At 40.2% G+C, this 22,959-nt stretch overlaps 1 protein-coding gene across 1 annotated transcript in view; it reads right to left on the bottom strand.

Moving 5' to 3' along the window:
* tg (thyroglobulin) overlaps positions 1–22,959 on the bottom strand; it is a 350,909-nt gene that overhangs the window by 268,803 nt on the left and 59,147 nt on the right. The window contains exons 16-20 of the mRNA XM_059987817.1: positions 17,689–17,898; positions 17,064–17,270; positions 9,336–9,490; positions 7,498–7,654; positions 4,442–4,666 (exon numbers count right to left, since the gene is read on the bottom strand). Coding sequence (XP_059843800.1) covers positions 4,442–4,666; positions 7,498–7,654; positions 9,336–9,490; positions 17,064–17,270; positions 17,689–17,898 — 954 coding nt within the window. The remainder of the gene's footprint in view (positions 1–4,441; positions 4,667–7,497; positions 7,655–9,335; positions 9,491–17,063; positions 17,271–17,688; positions 17,899–22,959) is intronic.

Raw genomic sequence — 22,959 nt, 5'->3', positions numbered from 1 at the left:
GGGGCAGAAGTGAGTGAAGTTACCATTTGTGGGGAGAAGGTGCTTGGGAAAGCAAAATGTCTGAAGGTAGATAAGTCACCTGGACCAAATGGACTATGCCACAGGGCTCTAAAAGAGGTAGCTGAAGAGACTGTGGAGGCATTAATAATGATCTTTCAAGAATCAATGAATTTGGGCATGGTTCCAGAAGAATGGAAAATTGCAAATGTCATTCCACTCTTCAAGAATGAAGAGAGGCGGAAAAAAGTAAATTATAGGCCAGTTAGACTGACCGCAGTGGTTGGGAAGATGTTGGAGCCCATTATTAAGGATGTGATTTCAGGGTGTTTGAAGGAATGTGATAAAATAGTCCGCAATCAACATGGTTTACGTAAGGGAATATTTTATCTTACAAATCTGTTGGAATTCTTTGATAACAAGCAGGATAGACAAGGGAGAATTGTTGGATGTTGTGAACTTGGATTTTCAAAAGGCCTTTGACAAGGTGTCACACATGAGGCTGCAAAACAAGTTAAGAGCCCATGCTATTGCAGGAAAGATACTAGCATGGATAGAGCATTGCTTGATTGGCAGGAGGCAAAGAGTGGGTATAAAGGGAACCTTTTCTGGTTGGCTGCTGGTGACTACTGGTCTTTTTACATTATATGTCAATGATAGCCTTCTATGGAAATGCTGATACCCTTGAATGGTAATACCTACAAACAGTAGTGTATTTGGCCCAGTGCATCATGGGTAAAGCTCCCTCAACCATTGAACACATCTACATTAAACTCTGTTATAGGAGGGCAATGTCTATCATCACGTCATGCTCACATCTAACTGCTACTGTAATCCGGTAGAAGGAGCAAGAGCCTCAGGACTCGCCCAGGTTCAAGTACAGTTACTACCCCTCAACCATCATCTTCTTAAACAAAAGAGGATAACTTCACTCAACTTCACTGGCCCCATTATTGAAATGTTACCAGAATCAGAATCAGGCTCAACAACATGGGCATATGTTGTAAAATGTGTTCACTTAGCAGCAGCAATACAATGCAGTACATGATAATATAGAAAAAAATTACAGTATGTATATTAAACAATTAAATTAAAGAAAAGAAATAACACAAAATGAGGTAGTGTTCATGGGTTCAATGTCCATTTAGAAATCTGATGTCAGAGAGGAAAGAAGCAGTTCCTGAATCACTGAGTTTGTGCCTTCAGGCTTCTGTACCTGCACCCTGATGGTAACAATGAGAAGAGGTCTCACTTTCAAGGACTCTTCCTTCACCTTATGCTCTCATTATTTGTTGCTGCTTATTTATATTTGCATTTGCACAGTTTATTGTCTTCTGCACTCTGGTTGAACACACTAGTTAGGTGGTCTTTCTTTGATCCTGTTATTGTTACTATTCTATAGATTTGTTGATTGTGCCCACAAGAAACTGAATCTCAGGATAGTAGATGGTGACATATATGTACTTTGATAGTAGAAGTTACTTGCAACTTTAAACTTTGATTTGATTGACAGAATTGATGGATTTGTGGCCAAGTTTGCAGACAATATGAAGATAGGTGGAGGAACAAGCAGTGCTGAGGAAGAACAGACACTACAGAGGACTCGGGCAGTTTAGGACAATGGGTACAGAAGTGGCAGATGGAATATAGGGTTCGGAAGTGTATGGCCATGCACATTGGTAGAAGACATAAAAGCATAGACTGTTTTCTAAATGGAGTAAAAGTTCAAAAAGCTGAGGTGCAAAGGGACTTAGGATTTTTTGTGCAGGATTCCCTAAAAGTTAACTTGGAGGTTGAGACAGTGATGAGGAAGGCAAATGCGATGTTGGCATTTGTTTTGAGAGGGCTAGGATATAAAATCAAATTTGTAATGTTGAGACTTTGTAAGGCACTGATGTTACCTCAGTTGGAGTATTGTGAGCAGGAGGCGGGAGATTGAGGCCGAGAGGGAAATGAATCAGCCATGATGAAATGGTGGCACAGATGTGATGGGCCAAAAGGCCCAATCCTGGTCCTATATTCTATGGTCTTTTGGTCTCTGGAGAGGCGGAGGCTGGGGGAAGATCTAATAGAGGCTTATACTGTAAAATTATGAGGGACATAGAGTAGATAGACAACATCTTTTCTCAGGATTGAAATGTCTAATACTAGAGGGCATGCATTTAAGGTGAGGGGGGCAATTTCAGAGATGTGAGGGACAAGTTTCTTTGGATTTCTGGGATGGTGGCACAGGGATCTTTAAGAGATGTTTTGACAGGCATGTGAGTGCAAGGAAAATGGAAGGATATAGATATTGTGTAGGCAGAAAGATTAGTTTAGTTGGCCATTTGATGGCTGATGTATTGATTCAGCACAATTTCTGGGCCAAATGGCTAATTCCTGTGCTGCACTGTTCTATGTTCTGTAGTGATCAATAAGGATTAGCACTGGGCCACTGCTTTTCAAAACCTAAATTCAGAATTCAGACTCAAGAATATGTACTTCTAAGCAAGCAAATCTTACCAAGTTGGACATACTTAATTAGTTAGCAAGATTACAAAAATAACTTTAAGAATGGCTGTGTTATTTGTAGATTAATTTTAATATTACCAAGAGTAAACTGTTCAATTTCTGAAAATTCCAGGATATCGGTGGCATATTAACTATGAAATGGTGTTTTCTGTTAGTACTATGTAACTGCATTAGCAATCCACATATTTGAACCAATGATCAGAAGATATGGGTTCATTTTGTAAAGTGGCAGCTGAAGAAATTAAATTGTCACCTCTAGTTGCCCCATTATCAGAAAGATGTGGAGGCTTTAGAAAGGGCACAGAAGAGGTTTACCAGCATGCAGCCTGGATTAGAGGGCTTGTACTATAAGAAGTGTTGGATGAACTTGGGTGGTTTTGGCTGAGGGAATAGCTGATCGAACTTATAAGATTATGAGAGGCATGGATAAAGTAGACAGACAGTATCTTTTACCCCCGTGCTGAAATATTCAATGCCAGAGGGCGTACATAATGCCAGAGGAGGAAAGTTCAAAGGAAATGTGCTGGACAAGGTTTATCGTGATAGGTACTTGGAATGAGCTACCTGGGATGGTGGTGGAGGCAAATACAACTGAGGTATTCAAGAGCCTTTTAGATGGGCACCAGAATGTGCAGGAAATGGAGTGATATACTCCAAAGAGATTAGTTCAGTTGGATAGTCGATTATTAACTCTATTGGGACAACATTCTGGTCAGAATGTTCTGCTCATGTGCTGTATTGTTCTGCATCCTAAGTTCCAAATGTACCTGGAATTTTAAAATAGCATGTTAGTTTTGTTAATGGGATGAGGAAATGTATTGATTTGCTGAAAAAAAAACCCATCAGATTGATTATTTTTTCTTTAAGGGAGGATAGGTATCCTTCCCTGGCCTGGGATGTTATGAATCAGGATCCATATGTGTACAATTGACACTGAAACACTCTCTGAAATAACCTAAAGAGCCACTCAATTTAATGGTGATGAGAGTTGGACAATGCATGCTGATCTTGCTAGCAATGCCAATACCCTGGGTGCAAATAAAAATACAATATTTTAGGGCAGCAAACAATTTAATAAATTGCACAAGGAATCGCTCTATGGCCAGGACACCAGCAGAACTTTAGCTCCTTCCTCTAAAATGTTCACAATGAGCAATATGTTCAGAAATCCACCAGATGTAATTTCTAATTCAGTCATTTTGCTGTTGGTAAATTGATGCATTAATCTGCATTATGTTATTAAACCTCGGGGATCAGTATGATACTTCTCCCAAACCAGCTTTACTGTGCTCAGCATTGCGCAAATTAGGACTGACTCAGTAGCTTTGAGTTGTAAACCTGCTTGTGTTTGTCCAGCTCTTTAATAACCTCATCTCCTTTTGAGATGTCACAACACAAAAATGAAGGTCGAGAGCATTAGTTTGTTCATTTGGAAAATAAGCAGAATGGGGTGGAATGAGAAGAGAGGCAAGGTAACTTCAGATTTTTAGACTAAGTACATTGAATTTGGTTTAAAAAAGATAAGCTTACTAATTTCGGCGATCAGATGGATATTCCTTACCAGTACAGCATTTCCTGTATTCCTACCCTATATGGAGGGATCAAAGGTACAATAAGGCCAGGAATAAACAGCGACAGTGGGAAGTGTGATTAATATATTCCAAGGAGATTTTATACAAGTATTTCACCCACATAGAGACCTTGGCATGATTGGCTGGACTTCCCCTGTCAACAAGCCAAGTGTAGTTATCATTCCTTTATTCATCACCACCCCCACTCAGTTTGCAATAAGTACCAAAAAGTGCAAGAAAAAAGTTTAGTGCAGAAAAGCTGAAGAGTTAAGATGCCACTTATTTCTGTGCTACAATGAAAAAAGATCTGACTGCTGGGGTATTAACTTGCAAGTAATGACTTAAATGACATTAACACTTACTGCATCCATTAACATCATTCCAGCCTCTCTGAGCAGCTGAAAATCTTTGGTAGCCATCAGTGCATCCAAGCTCCATGAAGGGTGAAATGTTGTGGCCTTTGTTCATAGGATCACCAGTAACATTTGCTGCTGGAAATTGCTTGGAGTTCAAAATGATGTGGTACTTTCCACTGTTAATTAGTTCAGTGAAACGCTTAACTAAGCCTTCCCCCAACAGGGCATTTTCTGCAGATGTAAACAGAAAGTCATTAATTAAACATTTCCTCAGAGTTTTCTGGTCTATTATGCCCATTGTGCCTCCTGTTAGAACACAAAATTAACATCACTTTCCCCCACTTTGCCCATTTTTCAGGCAGTGCCTTCCAAATCAATGATTCTTGTGCACAAGAAATTTCTTCAATACTCCCCTGAAGCTCGTTTATCCATTATCTTAAATATGTACATGTCCTCCAGCTACCAGACCCTGAGCCAGTTGAGAAAAAAATCCTACATATTCAGTGTTTCAGTAAAAAAGGAGAGGAAATGAAAAGGATGTATATGGCCTATGCAGAACTCAAAGGCCCTGCTTTTATTCACGGAATAAGCCTACTTGAATCCTATTGGAAACCTTGGACCGTAAATCAGGATTGAAGCCAGAATGACTGGCCCTGATCCAGGAGAGCACATGCTGATCAAATGCCGTGGAGAGTAAGATCTCTGCTGTATTTGATTGAGAGATCGTTGAACTGAAATATCAACTCTGCCTGTCTGTTTTTATTTAATTAGTGTGATACAGAGTTGACCCGATTGTGTAGAGAGAATTGGAAGCTATCTTTCAGTTTAATAGCAAGCTGCTATATTGTATGTTGTCCAGGACCAACTTTATGGTACTTCCCTGAAATCTCTCATACCCTCATTCCTATTACAGTTATTATGTGCCTCAATTTAATATGAAATGTGTAGAATACAAATATACAGCTCTCTGGAAGTGTCATTTACTTGGAAATGGTGGCTGTTGAACACTTGCCTTCACCATTCAGGGCATTAAGTTGGAAGTTATGAAGTTGGGATGCTATGTTGAAATAGTACAGGACTTTGGAGAGCCCACATTGGGAATATTGTGTTCAGTTTTGGTCACCCTGACATAAGAAAGATGGCAGTAAGCTAGAAAGAAAGCAGAGGAGATTTACAAGGATGGTACTGGGACTCAAGGGATTGAGTTACAGGGTGAGATGAAGGTGGTTTTTTCTAGGGAGCAAAGGAGAATGAGCTGAGAATGTATAACATTATATGGTGCATAGAAAGGGTGAATGTGCAGTTTCTTCCCCCCACAGCATAGGTTTAAGTTGAGAGGGGGAGAGAATTTATAGTGACTTAAGGGGCAACATTTTCAGCTAGTGAATGGTCAGTTTATTGAATGAACTGCCAGAGGAATTGATTGAGGCAGGTATATTAACCACATTTGAAAGATGCTTGGACATGGGCCAAACACGGGCAAAAGATACCAATTTAGATGGGAATCCTGGTTGGCATGGACCAGGAGCTGAAAGACTTGTTTCCATAACGTACGACTCTGTGACTCTACGATTTTTCCTCTTCACTGGTAAGAATGTCACTATCTTGAGTTCCAACTCAACAAATGTGCTCAAATGGAGTAATTTAATTGTTCACAGCTTCTCCAATCTCCAATCCAACACAGGGTCTATTTTGCATATAACTATTTTATTTTCATTTACTTTATTGGAAATTAAAATTAGACAGTGTTTTCAGTTAGTAATCTTAATCTGACCAGCATGACGCATCCTGAATATAATGGATATTAAGAAATGTGTGAAATTGAAGAAAATATAACATAGAACTGTAGAATATAATAGTGTCCAGTACAACACTGAACACTGTTGACACAAGAGACAGCAGATGCTGGAATCTGGAGCAATGAATAATCTGCTGGAGGAACAAGGATGAATTTAATCTGCGATGTAAAATATTACTACTATTTTAGAAATGCGAGTGGATTATAAAGTAATGGGAATGAGCTGCACAATAATCATTTGTAAATCTAAAAAAAGTAAAATAATTACCCAAAGGAGGAAAACCATATACCAATTACAACATGGAAACAAGCCATCTCGGCCCTTCTAGTCCATGCTGAACGTTTACGCTCACATAGTCCCACGGATCCACACTCAGCCCATATCCCCTCCATTCCTTTCCTGTCCATGTACCTATCCAATTTTACTTTAAATGACAATACCGAACTTGCCCCTACCACTTCTACTGGAAGCCCATTCCACACAGCTACCACTCTGAGTAAAGAAATTCCTCCTCGTGTTACCCCTAAACTTTTGCCCCCTAACTCTCAACTCATGTCCTCTTGTTTGAATCTCCCCTACTCTCAATAGAAAAAGACTACCCACGTCAACTCTATCTATCCCCCTCATAATTTTAAATACCTCTGTCAAGTCCCCTCTCAACCTGCTACGCTCCAAAGAATAAAGACCTAACTTGTTCAACATTTCTCTGTAACTTAGGTGCTGAAACCCAAGTAACATTCTAGTAAATCTCCTCTGTATTCTCTCTATTTTGTGGACATCTTTCCTATAATTTGGTGACCAGAACTGTACACAAAACTCCAAATTCAGCCTTACCAATGCCTTGTACAATTTTAACATTACATCCCAACTCCTATACTCAATGCTCTGATTTATAAAGGCCAGCATACCAAAAAAATTCTTCACCACCCTATCCACATGAGATTCCACCTTCAGGGAACTATGCACCATTATTCCTAGATCATTCTGTTCTACTGCATTCTTCAATGCCCTACCATTTACTGTATATATCCTATTTTGATTATTCCTACCAAAATGTAGCACCTCACGCTTGTCAGCATTAAACTCCATCTGCCATCTTTCAGCCCACTCTTCCAACTGGCCTGAATTTTCAAAAATGGTGCATGGCTTAGTAAAGGCCATCTGCAGCCACCTAGTTCTTCCTGTACAAGTGGGAATATTGATATTGGTTAATGATGCACATACAATGAGTGCAAATGAGTGCAAATAATCAGTACAATTTACCTATGTCGCGCAGGTCAGGGAGAGAAGAAGCTGGAATAGCTGAAAGGTTCACTTTCCAAGTAACATTCACTCCTAAACGGTCCATGCTTAAGCATCCCACCGACACAGTTGAATTATCACAGACAGGAACCAACACCATTTCCCCAAGGCCAGAAACCTAAAAAAAAAGAGTAAAACCATCTGGCTAAGGATTTCTAACTTGATATATTCCTCGTCATGATTTTGCACTTTATTATCTACCTGCACTACACTTCCTTTGTAACTGCAACACTCTATTCTGGATTCTGCTATTACTTTTCCTTTTCCTTCCCCTTGCCCTTACTTGATACACTGAGGCTTTAAAATGATCTGCATAGATAGCACCCAAAACAGTTTTCATGTGACAATAATCAACCAATTACCATAGCCTCCTGCATTGAACGTTTCCATTATTTTCTGGCTATTTTATATCACTCAATACCCATTTTTATGCCACGTTTACCAATATATTCTCATCTGACCTTTCTTTATGCTAATTAAGAGAAGCTGTAGTACATCTTTTGCAGATATTCCATCTCCATTGTCCTCAACTGAATATACCAATGTCCGTTTATTTGAAAATTATGTTCTCTTTACAGTCTCAGATTGCCTGCATGACTGAAAGGTCTATGACCTGTTGTCCTATAACTGAATTGTTTGCTTAGATGTTGCAAGAGTTATGTGTTAATCACCTGGGTTTGGATTTGGAGTCACATATTGGTGAGAAGGAAAGGGAGCTGGTTTATTCCTCTATCAAACTGATTGTGTATTAAGTGGATATTTACGATGATGAGTAATGCTATACTCTATGTTACTAATATCAGCTCTGAAGATAGAAATAATATTTTTACAAATTAAGATTGATTTAATATTCTCTATTGCCTCTGAGATTATAACTCAGAATCTGTCTAGTAGTCCAGAGCTATAAGTTTCTCATCCAGCAATAGAATTGCTTAAAATTACAAAATTCAAAAATACTGCAAAATATTGATGGGTTTATTAATAATGGCATCATAGAATATAGGGAGAAGGCAGGAGAATGGGGCTGAGAGCTATGATGGAATGGCAGAGCAAACTTGATGAGCCAAATGGCCTAATTCTACAATGATCTCATGCAGATGCTGGAAATCTAAAATAAAAATATGAAATTGTAGAAATTCTCAGTGGGTCAGACAGCATCTACAGAGAGAAAGTAAGTCGTCCTCATTCAGATTGATGACCTCATTAAATAGTTAGGGAATGCCCAGATTTAAACTATACGTTACACTAGATACCAAATTAAACAATTATATCTTTAAAAATCTAACTGATCATTAATTGGAAATGTTAACTCTTTCTTGCTCCAGATTCTGCCTGACCTGCTGAGTATTTTGGCCATTTTTGTTTAATTTCAGATTTCCAGAATATGCTGTATTTGCTTTTGGATTATTCATCAGCCCATACGACCTGGAAGAACTACAACCTACTGTCATTCTGAGGAACATTCACTGTCTTGCTTAGCCAGTAGGGAGCTGGGGCTGACTAGACTAAGAGGTCCAACAATTTTTAGTTAATAATAAAGCACTTGATGGTTACAAGATAAAAATGAAGCAAACTTAAACTGTCTCCTGCAGCTGATCATTATCTGGTTTCTTATGCTGGTCAATATGAACGCTTACATATGGAGTGACAGCAGGCCTAAGCTCACATGTCCACTTTAACACTCAGCACCCGGATCTTTGTGGAAGATATTTAAGAGCTGCCAATACTTACATGACTACATCCAACTAACACCATCAGGAGAAAGTCAGATAACAGATGGACAATTTGTATACACAGACCTGAAGTTGACAGAATCCTCTAGCTGTCAGATCATCTGTGATGAAGGTGTTAAATGCCTTCAATAATCCTGAATAATCACCGCTACAGGCTTTCCCAGAAGGCAAGTCGAGCTGAAATTGTGTCCGAACCTGAGCCACCTGAAATATGTGGATTCCTGCAGAAACAAAAATGCAAAGTCTACATAAAATATAGTTTCTAATAATCTTATTCCAAATGAAAGTAAAAAATTTAACCAGCTGTCAGACCTGCATAGGCAAGCACTTCCCAGTCTCCACCCAGCTAACAGGAGACAACAACTGACAGCGCTAAACTCAACTGAACATTCCTAGATTGTTTCAATGACTCTGTGGCTTAATATTTTATATTCTGTGTTTTTCCACTCCTTTTTTGCCACTTGTGCAACTTGTCTTTTTTTTGCGCTTTGGGTGTTTGATGTTTTCTTTGAATGGTGTTTCTTTTGTTCATGGCTGTCTGTGAGAAGATGAATCTTAGGACTGTATACTGCCTACATACTTTGATAATAAAATGTCATCGAATCTTTGAGTCACCTATCACTCCTTTCCAACTCATCACCTGCTGTCTAAACCACAGTTCAGCCATCAAACCAGCCAGCCTCAACCAGTAGCTCCTAGCCTCCAGTTACCTCATTGCCTGTGAGTTTAGTTTCTGTCCTCTGGTTTTGTGGCTCCTCATGGCTTGTTATTTTGAAGTTGATTTTTGAAGTTATCGCTCACCACTAAATCAGTACTGCTACTCTGCTTTTGTGTCAAGCCTGCTCTACATTTCCCCGACACCAGCAGATGCTGGAAATCCAAAACAAAATCAGAGAATGCTGGAAACAACAGGCAGAATCTGTAGAAAGTACAGTTAACATTCCAGCTGTAATGAAGGATCTCTCAGACTTGAAATGTTGACCATTTTTCTTTCCATGATTGCTGCCTGAACTGCTGAACGTTTCCAGCATCTTACATTTAAATCACTCTCCTAAAGTAAATCATTTCTCCTCATTATATTTCCTACTATGGAAATGTGGGAATGTAACTGGATTGCACGGCGCTACGGCATCAATCAAAATATTTCTGCAATACTGCAACCCTTTTCCTTTGAAAAGCATCTCACAATGGCTGGTAGCTATTTAAAGGTGACCTCAAGTACATTGACATAAAATGCATCTTATTAGTGTCCTAATTAGGTAAGGTATCACTGCATCATAGGAATCAAATTCCTTTGCATATTGTAATACACCCAAATTGAGAATGCACTTGAATTATGGTATCATCTTGAAAGTAGTTCCTGACATGATTAAACCAGACAATACATAAATGTCCTAAAGCACAATATGTGCCTATCAGGTTAAATACCTTAGGTCCACTTGTATGCCTATTGCATATTATCGTGTCGTCTTAGCGCTGCAGTCTGACTGCCTGGTGGCTGCATCATTTCTTTTTGTATCCACACCACATGTCCTTGACGACCCATAGGAAGCTTTCACTTTTGATGAAAGGGTCTCATGCTGTTGCTCCAAATTGCAAGCAACCTGGGACAGTTGGTGGTGGAGTACAGGTTAGTGTGTTTCATGAGGCCAGGCTCAGAAGTGGATCCATATGTTACTCTCAAAGTGGCCTCTCAGGAGACCAACGGTTTGGTCAAGGTGTAAAGATGTAAGACTCCTAGACCACACTATCATGGTTTCAGCTTCTAGGATTAAAGTTAACTCAACACTCTGACCCCAGATGACAGGTGTCTGGAGATTATTGTTTTCACTCCTTTACTCAGAATCTGTGCAAAGGGATGTAGCAATCACCATGAGGCACTGTCAATGAGCACTCTGGACACATAATGTTGCCAACTTCCACATTTTTCCCCCCAGTTTTAAATGAGCCATCTCTGAATGCTCCTTTTTCTTTCACCGTATTTGCCTTGGGATAGGTTAGTGACAAATATTTATCAGAAAAGGTTTAATATCACTGGCATATGTCGTGAAATTTGTTGCTTTGCAGTAGTAGTACAATACATATTAAAGCTATAAATTACAATAAGTATAAATTCAGAAAAAAAAGTATGCAGTGCAAAAAGAGGGGAAAGTACTGAGGTAGTGTTCATGGGTTCATTGCACACTCAGAAATCTGATTGTGGAAGGGAAGAAGCTGTTCCTGAAACTTCAGTGTACATCTTCAGCCTCTGTACCTCTCCCTCCATGGTAAGAAGGGCATGTCCTGGGTGATGGAACTCCTTAATGATGGATGCTGTCTTTATGAGGCAGCGCCTTTTGGTGATGTCCTTGATTCTGGGGAGGCAAATGCCCATGATGGAACTGGCTGGTTTGCAATAGTCTGCTGCTTTTTCCAATCCTGTGCAATGGCCTCTCCATACCAAATAATAATGCAACCAGTTAGAATGCTCGCCACAGTACATCTATAAAATTTGCTAGAGTCTTTGGTGATTTACCAAATCTCCATAATCTCCTAATGAAATATAGTCACAGTAGAGCCTTCTTTGTAATTCCATCAATATGTTAGGCTCAGGGGAAGTCTTCTTACTGCTGATCCCTCAATGAGGACTGTGTGTTCTCTCGACTTCCCCTTCCTGAAGTCCACAACCACTTCTTTGATCTTACTGATGTCATACGTGTGTTATTATGTGTGAGCGTAATAATGAACTTCAGTTCCCAGTGGGTAAAGCAAGCAGTTCACCCAGAATCAGAATCTTTGATAGTGACCTGGTTGTACGTGCTCAGTGTTGAGCTGCAGCCGTTCGAAGTAAAATGTTCTAGCATTTACCCACTTCAGGTATGTCCTTATTAAGAACAAATGTAACATGGTGTCTGGTCTAAACTTGGAGAGTAAATGAATACCATGCATGGCTGAGATAGTTACTGCGAAATGTACAAAACATTTTAACATTTTACAAAACATTAAAAACATACAAGACAGCAAGGTAAGAGAGAGCACGTTGGTCCCAAAGTTCATCAGTTCAATGGATTCACTGAAAATTCAGTTGAGAGGCTATAAAGCATGGATAAGCCAAGTCCCCCACACCTCCTATGCAGTGTTCCGGCAGTCTTGCTGATCCAACAGGAAATGCTTCAAACAACAATTCAGTACATATTCAGCAGCTACCAGCACGGTAGGGACCAAGGAAAAAATTGATTGGTCTATTTTCTACGTATAATTGGTGAAGCTGTTTGGACATCTATAATAGCTTCCAAATTGAGGAGACAGCCTTTACATTGGACACTTTAATGGCAAGATTTGAGGAGAATTTTGTCAGAGAGGTTATGGAAGAGAAGCAAAAACCTCCACCTCCTATAGACAATCGTACCAGTTACATTAGCATGATGGTCAGGATGCCAATGCTGAACCAAGTGATCATGATGAAGAAGTTTCCAGTCTTGCTCCCAATCACACAGCTGTGGTTCAAAATTTGTCTCTCACCAGCTTCCAGTTAAAGTCGGGAAATCAAAATGATCTCCACAATCATCTCCGGTTGAAAAGGAAAAATAAAAAGGAAGATGGGGAGATCTCACAGATCCAAATGTCAGAACAGCAACAATTCAACACAAACCAACAGGAGTTGCTATCTATGACACACAGTCCACAGAGAGAGCTCTATGAATTGAGACAGAATCAGCTGTAACTTATGCAAAGACTCACTGATCACATGATTGTAGTCCAGGGCTCCATTATGGGGCATGTAGAGTGAATTATGGTCACACAGTAAGAAAAAGAACAGATGACCAGATTGGATCTTGGCAGAAGGATGTGAAAGAAATTAACATATTGATCAGAGTTCTTAGAAAGTTACTAATATTAACACAGCAAATGAAAACAATCCATCTTTGGAAATAAGTAACAGACTAAAAAGGACATTAAACCACTTCAGAGACTTATTGAAAGTTGATGAGTGGATAAGAGACTGTATTTACTCATTACATTTGAAGTTAATGTAGATATCTTTGTTGGAAAGGATCATTGTGTCTCGCAGGTTTATGAGGACATAGTATTGTGTTTGTTTTTCTTTAAAGGTAGATGTGTTATTAAGTGTGCGCATAACAAAGAATTTCAGTTCTCAGTGGACAATGCAGCCAGAAGCTTTGATAATAACATGATCGCACATGCTCAGTGTTGAGCTCGAGCTGTTCAGAATAAAATGCTCTAGCATTTACCCAGGCCAGTTTTGTCTTTAGTAAGAACAAACATAACAGTGTACAAGGTCGTTGATGCAAAATTACTCAACTAGCTGATCTACCTCACTCCTGTATGCCTCCGTACCAACTGAGATTCTGCCAAAAACAGTTGTGCCATAAGAAAATTTATAAATTGCATCCAAGAATAATTTTAAAAAGTGAATGACCTTTTAAAAAAAATCAAGTCAAAATTACCCACTTGTGCTGGAACAGGAAATCCAAAATAACTCCTGACACTTTCTTCTTCTATTGACCCATGCAAGTTTCCTGCACAACTCTTACCATTGTTCACCAGCACACTTTCCACAACCCTCCTCACTGAACTCTGCTGCTCAGGGTGTCTTTCCTGGCATGAATCTCACAGATTGTCTTTGACCAATAAAGGAATTTTTAGAGTGAAACCAAACCACCATGCAGCAATGTGTTATAGCATTACAAGAGGTAAAATCTAATGTTCCCTACCACAAGCAGTGTTAATGTTGACACGGAAATAGAAGTGGATATAATATGCCACACAAAAACTAGTTATTTACTAGTATTGTCACTGCTCACCTTCCATGTTAGTTAATGGAGTTACTTTCATTTATTTACCATTTTCATATCCTTTCAAGCACTGTTGATTCATCCACTTAACTAATTTAATAACAAATATGTCTACCTCAACTGATCTTGCATGACACTTTCAAAGACAAAACACTTAGTGCAATGTGTTTTTCCTGCCATCTGTTTTAAATCCTTTATATTTAATCCTTTAGCAATAATTGTCAGTTGTGTACTCTGATTGATTGATGGCTTTGGATTTCTGTGGGCCTGTGTCAAAAAATTTGTTTTCTTCTTTTGCAACTCTACTGCGCTCTCTCCAAGTCCAAGATGTCCTTCCTGTGGCATAGTTCCCAGAAAGCAGCAGTGTTCCAGCTGAGTTGTAATGTCAGGGCTTTGTACAGCCAACATATTACTTATAATGCATGGAATTACAGTTCTATTAATACATAGATCAACATTCCATTCCTTTTTTATCTTTTTTGTACCCGTTCCGGACAGATTAATGATCGATTTTTATGGTTCCATAAGATTCCATGGACCATAAAATGGACTCCACGGACTCTTAGTTCTGATCTTTCCCACTACAAATGGATGGCTTAACATGAGCCTATTGAAATCCATTTTTATTTGTATTCTGTTACCTAGTTTTGTAATATTACTTTACAATTTTAATCTTCCTTCCAGAATGCTTATAATGCCAATAATATGTCATTAATAAATTATGTGGAGCTCTATCCTAATCTCAGATTTTAGCAAGTGGAGTGAATATTGGATGCCCGACAGAAATAATTGTATCAACCTGAGTGCTTTCCAAATTGTCCTGGTTATCTGTCTCAACTAATCTCCTAAAATGGCCCCTTCATGAAGTGCAATCATATATCAAATCCATACTGCCAAGCGGAAATTTCAAGATGTTTCTTTACTCTATCTTAATTATAAATTAATACTAATCTCAAAAATTAGAGGTTAGCTACCCTGATCAATAATTCCTTTGTTTCTTTCTCACACATTTCTTAAATGGCAGAAATGGTCTACACACTTTTACACCACAATAGTGCAGTTCCTAATTGAGCAACTTTTAGTCAATCGTAATTAGGGTGTTGCATCATAGTTGAAGACGTCAATCCCTGACATTATGAAATTTGTTAATTCTCCCTGTGACTGTAGATTTCCAGCAGGTCATCTTGCTTCTTCACACGTTCCAAAATGTGTACAGCAAGTTGACTGACTTATCCCTTAGCATGGATAAATCCAAAAAAAAACATAATACAAAAGTTGAAGGTGTGACGATAGAAAATAAGCTCCAGTGCTATGGAGAAATATGAGGCAGGGATTGAGCTGATGGGATTTCTCTATTGGGAACTGGCATTGACTGAACTGGTCTTTTGTTTCATCCCTTGTTAGAAGGTAAATAACCTGCAGTGTAGTCACCTACTGGTTTTTTAAAATAATAGAATAAGCTCCTGGAGATCTGCCATTCTTTACTGCTATTACTTTGTTATTCATTTATACTATTTTCCTTATATCATAGCTATCCCTTCATAAGTCTAAAGTCTTTGATCTTGATGTTTCCCATTCATACACAAAGAGCTCAATTATATTATGGCTGCTTTTCATCCAGGCAGGCAGCTTAATAAAGCCGGCTTATTGTGCATCAATATGTCTGTTCCACTTTGACATTTTGTTAAAAAAGGGCTATGACACTCTTCAAGAGATTCTCTAATATTTGTAAGTTTATCTGTATCAATTTGAAAGTCAAATTTTCCCATGTAAACAACACTATCAGTGCCATGTTTGCAAAACATTAAAACAGTATGTCATTCTTTAATTATTACCACTTCACACGAACAGAAAGTACAGGACTGTTTATATGAAGTACTCAAGGAACCAATTAAACAGCTAAAATCAAATTTGTTAGGTAGGTCGACTACGAGTTAGGCCACAGATATAATGAAATCCTGTGACAAAAGATCTTTTGCTTTTGGTTGACTATAAACTATGATGACATGGTTAAGACTGGAAATTACATTTTTTTTTAGGGTATGAGAAACAATAGTTATTATTACAAACAAGAGCCTAATGCTATATTTCAAAATTGCACTTTTGCCATTATTTACATGAACACAGCAAAGAATGCTCAAAATAAAAACTAGTAACTTTGACTCCTCAAAGGTGACAAAAATCAGATCTAGTAAATGTTCAATAATCCTTCCAATTTGTCATAACTGATATTAATATTGCCTCTTTACAATTCTTCATTTGTTTATGGGATGTGGGCATCACTGAGAAGAGAAGCTTTTTTTTAAAAAAATAAAATGCATTACTGCTTGGAATTGAGAGAATCGTGATGGGTCAACTTCCTGAGCCACTGCAGTACATCTAGTGTGGGCACTCTCCCTGTGCTGTTGGGTGGAGAACTAGGAATAGAGACAAGGTAGGCTGCTCCACCCCTCACACTTGCATTGACATTTAATAAGATAATGGAAATCCATGACCAAAATGCCACTTCCTTGTACTAACTTTATATTCCTTTATAGCCAATAAGCAAGATGATTTTGAGAGCAACAAAAGCCACTGCGATTCTCTTTAATGCAGTAAATTGCTCCCTAGATTTGGGGTGGCATGGTAGTGTAATGATTAGCACAACACTTCACAGTACCCAATGACCTGGGTTCAATTCCACCACTGCCTGACCTTGTTCTCCAGTTTCCTCCCACAGAACAAAGATGTACCTGTTCGTAGGTTAATTAGTCACGGTAAATTGCCCTGTAATCAGGCTATACTGAACTGGGATATCGCTGAACAGCACAGCTCGAAGGGCCAGAAGGGCCAATTCTACACTGCATCTCAATAGATAGATAAAGACTTAATAGAAATGTAATCAGGCAAAAAGAGATAATATGTCTAAGAAAGAATGTCTTGAAGTAGTGCAGAACAGTATAGACAAAAGTTAAAGGGAAGTTTGGGTCTAGCTAACACAGGATCAAATGGTACTTACTCTGACAGGACTCTGGATGTGGGAATTCTGTAATCCAGCTACCATTCTGTACGTTGCACACAAAGCTTCTCCTACCAAATACACTCTGGTAGCCTTGACGACACTTCACCTGGCAATGCTGCACAAACTGGCCACTGGGCACATCATCACATAGGACAATGCCATTTGTTACCACAGGTGCTTTGAAGGGTAGTACACAACGTGGGCCTAGGAAAACAAAACTGTGAGAGTTCAGGATATATTCAATGAGGTATCTAATTAAAGAAAAACATATTTGAGTAACATTCATGGAGAGTTGGGCAGTCTCCACTTTCCACTGGCAATGCCATTCAATGCAAACCTGCAGAATTGGAGCAGAGGGAGACCACACAGCCTCTCAGGGCTGCTCTTTTGTTTAAAACAATGGATAATCTGATGGTAATCTTACATTCCAATGTAACAACTGCTGAATTACATTCAAATAACATAAGATTTTCCACAGATATGTTCTGCAAAGGACTCTGAAATTAGTAGAGTCCTTGTATTGAATTCCTGACCAACACCAAAGCCTCATGAGCTGTTTCGCATTGCTACAGTACATCTTTTTTGGCTGCTTTCCATCGCTGGAGAACTCTAGATTACTTACGTTTGCAGGCGGGTTTTAATCCAGTTGTCGTGTTGACTTGTGTTTCAGGAACCTCGTCTCCATTTTCAAATACACACCAACACCTCTCATTGTCCTGATCACACTGTATGGTTGAGAAGGAGCCATCAAAGTTGTCACAAGATGGTATATAACCTGGCCCTGCTTCCTGCTCCATCGTGTCCATTTCCAGAATATCACACTTACTTAGACCTAGCGGTTGGGAAAGGACAATATTAGTTCTGATAGTTTATTACAGAGTTTATGAAATCACCAATAGGATTGTACATGACAACAGTGATGGTCACATTACTTTAAGACAAATGTTCTAAAATAATTGGCAACACACACAAATGGCATTTGATTTGATTTACTGCAATGTTCACTTTAAGTGCTTGCCTTCTCCTACTAATCTGCACACGTATAGTTCACTGGGATGGTCCTTTAATTGGATCATTAATAGGCAGCCATTGGTCCTAGGGGATCATGGGTTTGCACCTCTGGTGGACTGTGTCCTCTCCAGGGCACAAGCCTGGGCAGGAAGATTTGAAGAGCTGGCTGTTGCCCATGCAGTGGAGTCCCCCCATCCACATCACTGATGTAGTCCAAGGGAAGGGCAAGCGCCAATACATCTTGGTACCAGTGTCGTCTCAGAGGTTGTCAGAGTGAAGTGTAAACAACATCAAACTGCCTTAGGGACCCAGGCTCCAGATTTCTTCCTCCGGGTTTACTCCTGAAGCCTTTCCCGTTGATGGGTACGGCTACAAGGCAGCAGAGGTTTAAAATCAGAGTTTTCCTTCTCCTAGGCAGGCTGCCGTCCAAGGCTGACGAGCCCCACCTGCCCAAATTTAATTGGATACACCAAGGAATAATAACACTTGCAAGGCAGAATGTTTATATACATATTTCAGCAACCATATTTGTCTGTACTTAATTCAAATAGGTAACCAGGAACTGTGGGATATTTGTGGGGAATGCCAAATTGATTATGTTTAAAAAGTTTAAAACCATATAAAACATTCTCAGTATCTGGATAATGGAATTGACCCCTTTGGCCAAGTTTGCAGAAGGACTTGGATTAGGAGAATAGGCAAAGGAGTGACTGATAGAATACAGTGTTGGGAAGTGTGTTCACTTTGGTAGAAAGGACAAAAGCATAGTCTTTTTTCTAAACAGCCAGAAATTCAAAAATCAGAGGTGCAAAGGGTCTTGGAAGTACTGTGTAGGATCCCCTAAAGGTTAACTTGCAGGTTGAGTCTGTGGTGAGGAAGGCAATTGCAATGTTAGCATTCATTTTGAGAGGACTAGAATATAAAAGCAAGGATGTCGTACTGAGGCCTTACTTGCAGTATTGTGAGCAGTTTTTGGCCTCTTATCTAAGAAAGGATGTGCTGACATTGGAGAGGGTTTAGAGGAGGTGCGTGAGAATGATTCTGGGAATTAAAGGGTATCATATGAGGAGTATTTGATGGCTCTGGGCTTGTACTCACTGGAATTTAGGATAACAGGATATCTCATTGAAACTTACAATATATTGAAAGACTGGATGTGGAGAGGTTGTTTCCTATAGTGGGCAAGTCTACGGCCAGAGGGCACAGCCTCAGAATAGAGGCTCAAACAGAACATAGATGAGGAAAAATTTCTTTAACTATGGAGTGGAGAATCTGTGGAATTCATTGCCACAGGCAGCTGTGGAGTCCAGGTCATTTGGTGTATTTAAGGCGTTGGTTAATTGGCTCCCGATTATTCACAGCGTAAAAGGTTATGGGGAGAGGACAAGAGAATGGGGTTGAAAGGGGAAAAAAATGGATCAGCCATGATGAACTGGTGAAGCAGACTCAATGGGCCAAATGGCCTAATTTTTCTCCCATCTCTTATAGCCTTATGGCCTTACTGTCTTCCTGCACAGGTCAAGAGTTGAATTTCCCTCTTTCCACGCATAAGCTGAGATATTTGATCATTTGAGGGAGAAGTAACTAAATATTGGCCTCCAGACCCCAGGAAAATATTCTGTGCCCAGTCTCGATTTCCAGATGAAGATTTAGATTAGAACTATAGGATAAATCATGTGTTTGGTGTTGATAGGACAAATAGCTGATTTGGTTATAATCCAGCAAGTACCTGTTGAATATTCCACCATGAGATGGCATCATAAATACAATGCTAAAATATACAAATTTCAAACTCACGACTGGATACGTTGTGATGAATTTTACCATACACGAGTATGTGTTTGGGAGTAATAGGCTGGAATGAATAACAGAATCTATATACAGTAACTCTGACAATCTCAAGAGAATCAGTGTTTCACATCTCAGCTACTTTAAGCCAGCTGAAGCAAAATATGCTGTCCACTGTGACAGGGTTTACTGTTGTCTATCAAAGACACCATTATTCCCAAATATTTTGCCCCAGGTCCTTCCTTTGGTTCTGTTGAAGACAATTGCAGAACCTTACTGCATACATGGCTGATAATTCTTAATTTGGTTATCAGAGCCTGACAACGTGTGTATATCTATTGATGTGAGGCCTGTTAAAACACTCAAGTTTGCAACTTGGGAAGCTCAAAATAAAAACTGCAGATGCTGCAATCTGGAGCAACACATGCGGTGCTGGGATCTGTGGAGGAAAATTGTCAGTCAATGCTTCAGCTCGAAACCCTTCATCTGGACTGAAAGATAGAGGGGCAATAGCCAGTATTAAAAAATATGTCGGGAATAGGTGGAGCAAAAGCTAGTAGGTGATTGGTTGATAAACATGAAGAGCGATGATGGGCAGATGGAGGAATGGTGCATATGAATTGTGCTAGAATCTGTACTTGTGCTGTACTACTAGTTCATAAAATGCCAACCGGGTTCCCTCAGATAGTTATACTGCTTCTTGGGCTTCTGCAACTTTTCCAGCCATTTCATCTGAAACCACAGCCAAATCACTGCTGCTCCACTCACCCCTCTCACCAAGTCATCTTCCTCACAGACAACCTGGTCTGCTGGCAGGGACAATGCTTTTGAGGAGTGCAAAAGACAGTTCATCACTGCTTCTATTCTTCACCATCCCAACCCCTCTGGATCTTTTTGTGGTACAGGTGATTGCATCTGAGGTGGGCCCTTAGGGTCATCTCCCAACAAGGACCTGTTGGGAAGTCACAACCTTTTGCCTTCTTCTGCAACAAGCTCAATTCTACAGAGCACTATTATTGATTAGAAGACTGGGAGCTACTCGGCCTTGGAGGGATGGAGACATTAACTAACTGGAAACACCATGCCTTTCCAGATCTGGACTGACCATTAGAACCTTATACAACAACCGATGTCAGGCTTGCTTGGCTCTCTTCTTCAAAAAATTCAATTTCACCTGTCCTACTGACCTAGCTCCAAGAACACCAAGACAGGCACCTTGTCATGACAGTTCAATCCAGCTGCGATGGAGATCAACATTCAGCCCATCATTCCACCCTTGCAGATCCTCGCCCTGATCATCTGGGATCTTGAAAGCCAGATCCACCAGGCCTTACAAATCTGTTCTGACCTACTCTCCAGACAACTACAAGTACGTGAAGGCATCCATGACACTCCAGAGGGCCCACTGTTCACCCATCTCTGGCCATCCAGGTAATCAGTTTCTGGGTTTTCTGTCCCACGTCACCATGGATTTCCATCTTCTGATGGGTCATGGCGATCATAACAGTGGTGGAACAGTTCTCCAAGCAGCCCATTTCAATGTCTTCCCTAACTTCTCTCAGCCACTGAGACTGAGGACTTGGATATCCAACAAGTAGTTCACCTTCACTGCCTCCCTCAGAACATTGTGTCAGACTGGGGCCCACGATTTGTCTCCCACTTCTGATGAGCCTTCCATTCCTTCCTCCACAATTGACTAAGTTTGTCCTCTGACTGTCATCAGTAGACCAACAGGCAGTCAAAAAGAGCCAGTCAGCAAGTGAAGAAGCTTCTGTGATACATTGGCACCTCTGAACCTTTCACACGGAAGAAGCTGCTGCTCTGGGCCGAACTGTCCCACAATCTACACACCTCTTCTGCCACAGGTATGTCTCCCTTTGAAGTGCTTCATGGCTACCACCCTCTATTGTTCCTCATGGAGTAGCCAATGATGGAGATCATGTTCACTAGGGCTCTAGTTTGTCACTGCTAGAAAGCTTGGAAGAGGGCACAGAGGGCAACCTCAGCTGCCAAATGCACCAATTGCCACAAGGCCAACCGCCAGCAGTGCCCAGCCAGACTGCTCTGGCCCAAGGACTGTGCCTGGCTGTCCACCCAAGATCTGCCGTACACCACCTCCTGTAAGATCACACCTTGGTTCATTGGCCTCTTCAAAATCACCCATCACATTAATCTACTCACTTACCGCCTGCAGCTACCACTGCCCCTCAGGATCAAACCCAGCATGCATGTGTCCTGCCTCAAGCCTGTTGTCCATGGACCACTCAACTCACCTGAGCCTGCACCTCCATAACCTAAGATGGTGGAAGGTGGTCCAGTGCACATGGTTCGCTGGTTGATGGTTTCACATTGTTGTGGATGGGGTGTGCAGTACCAGGTCCACTGTGAAGGTTGCAGCCCAGAGGAGAGATCTTGGATACCCAGTTTCATCATGGATTCATCACTCATCAAGGAGAGCCACCAGACCCATCCGGATTACCCTGGACCATCATGTGGGGAGGATCCTGTAGGGACTGGATAGGCAGACACCTACCTCCCAGTCTCCACCTAGCTAACAAGAATCATGTGCCTCTCGTTTCCAACTCATCACCTGCAGTCAATTTAAATAAACCCAGCTCTCATTCACTCATTGAACCAGCCAGCCCCAACCAGTTGCTCCTAGCATTCAGATGTCTTGTTGTCTGTGGTGCTTAGTTGCTGTTCTCTCTCATTTTGTGGCTCCCTGCAACTATTGTTTTGCAGATTATTATTAAAATTATTGCTCACTGTTAAAATAGTCTCCATTGCGCTGCTTTTGGGTCAAGCTTCCTCTACATTTCCCAACACATGGAATCCCTGTAAGATCTGCAAGCTGCTCAGATCCCTGCTGTGAACTAGATTTGGTATTGACTTATTATTGTCACATACTGTGATACAATGAAAAGCTTACTGTTCATATAGGTTAGACCATGCCACAATGCATTGATGGAGAATGAAGTAAAACAACAACAATGCAGAACAAAGTGCAACAGGCACAAAGAAATTGTAGTGCAGGTAAACAATAAAATACAAGATCATAACAAGGTAGACTGTAGGTACTAGAGTCCAATTTATT

The sequence above is a fragment of the Hypanus sabinus genome, chromosome 1 (genome assembly GCF_030144855.1).
Source record: "Hypanus sabinus isolate sHypSab1 chromosome 1, sHypSab1.hap1, whole genome shotgun sequence".
Classification (NCBI taxonomy): Eukaryota; Metazoa; Chordata; class Chondrichthyes; order Myliobatiformes; family Dasyatidae; genus Hypanus; species Hypanus sabinus.
The sequence above is the reverse complement of the archived record's forward strand: the minus strand, read 5'-3'. Positions and strand labels throughout refer to the sequence as shown.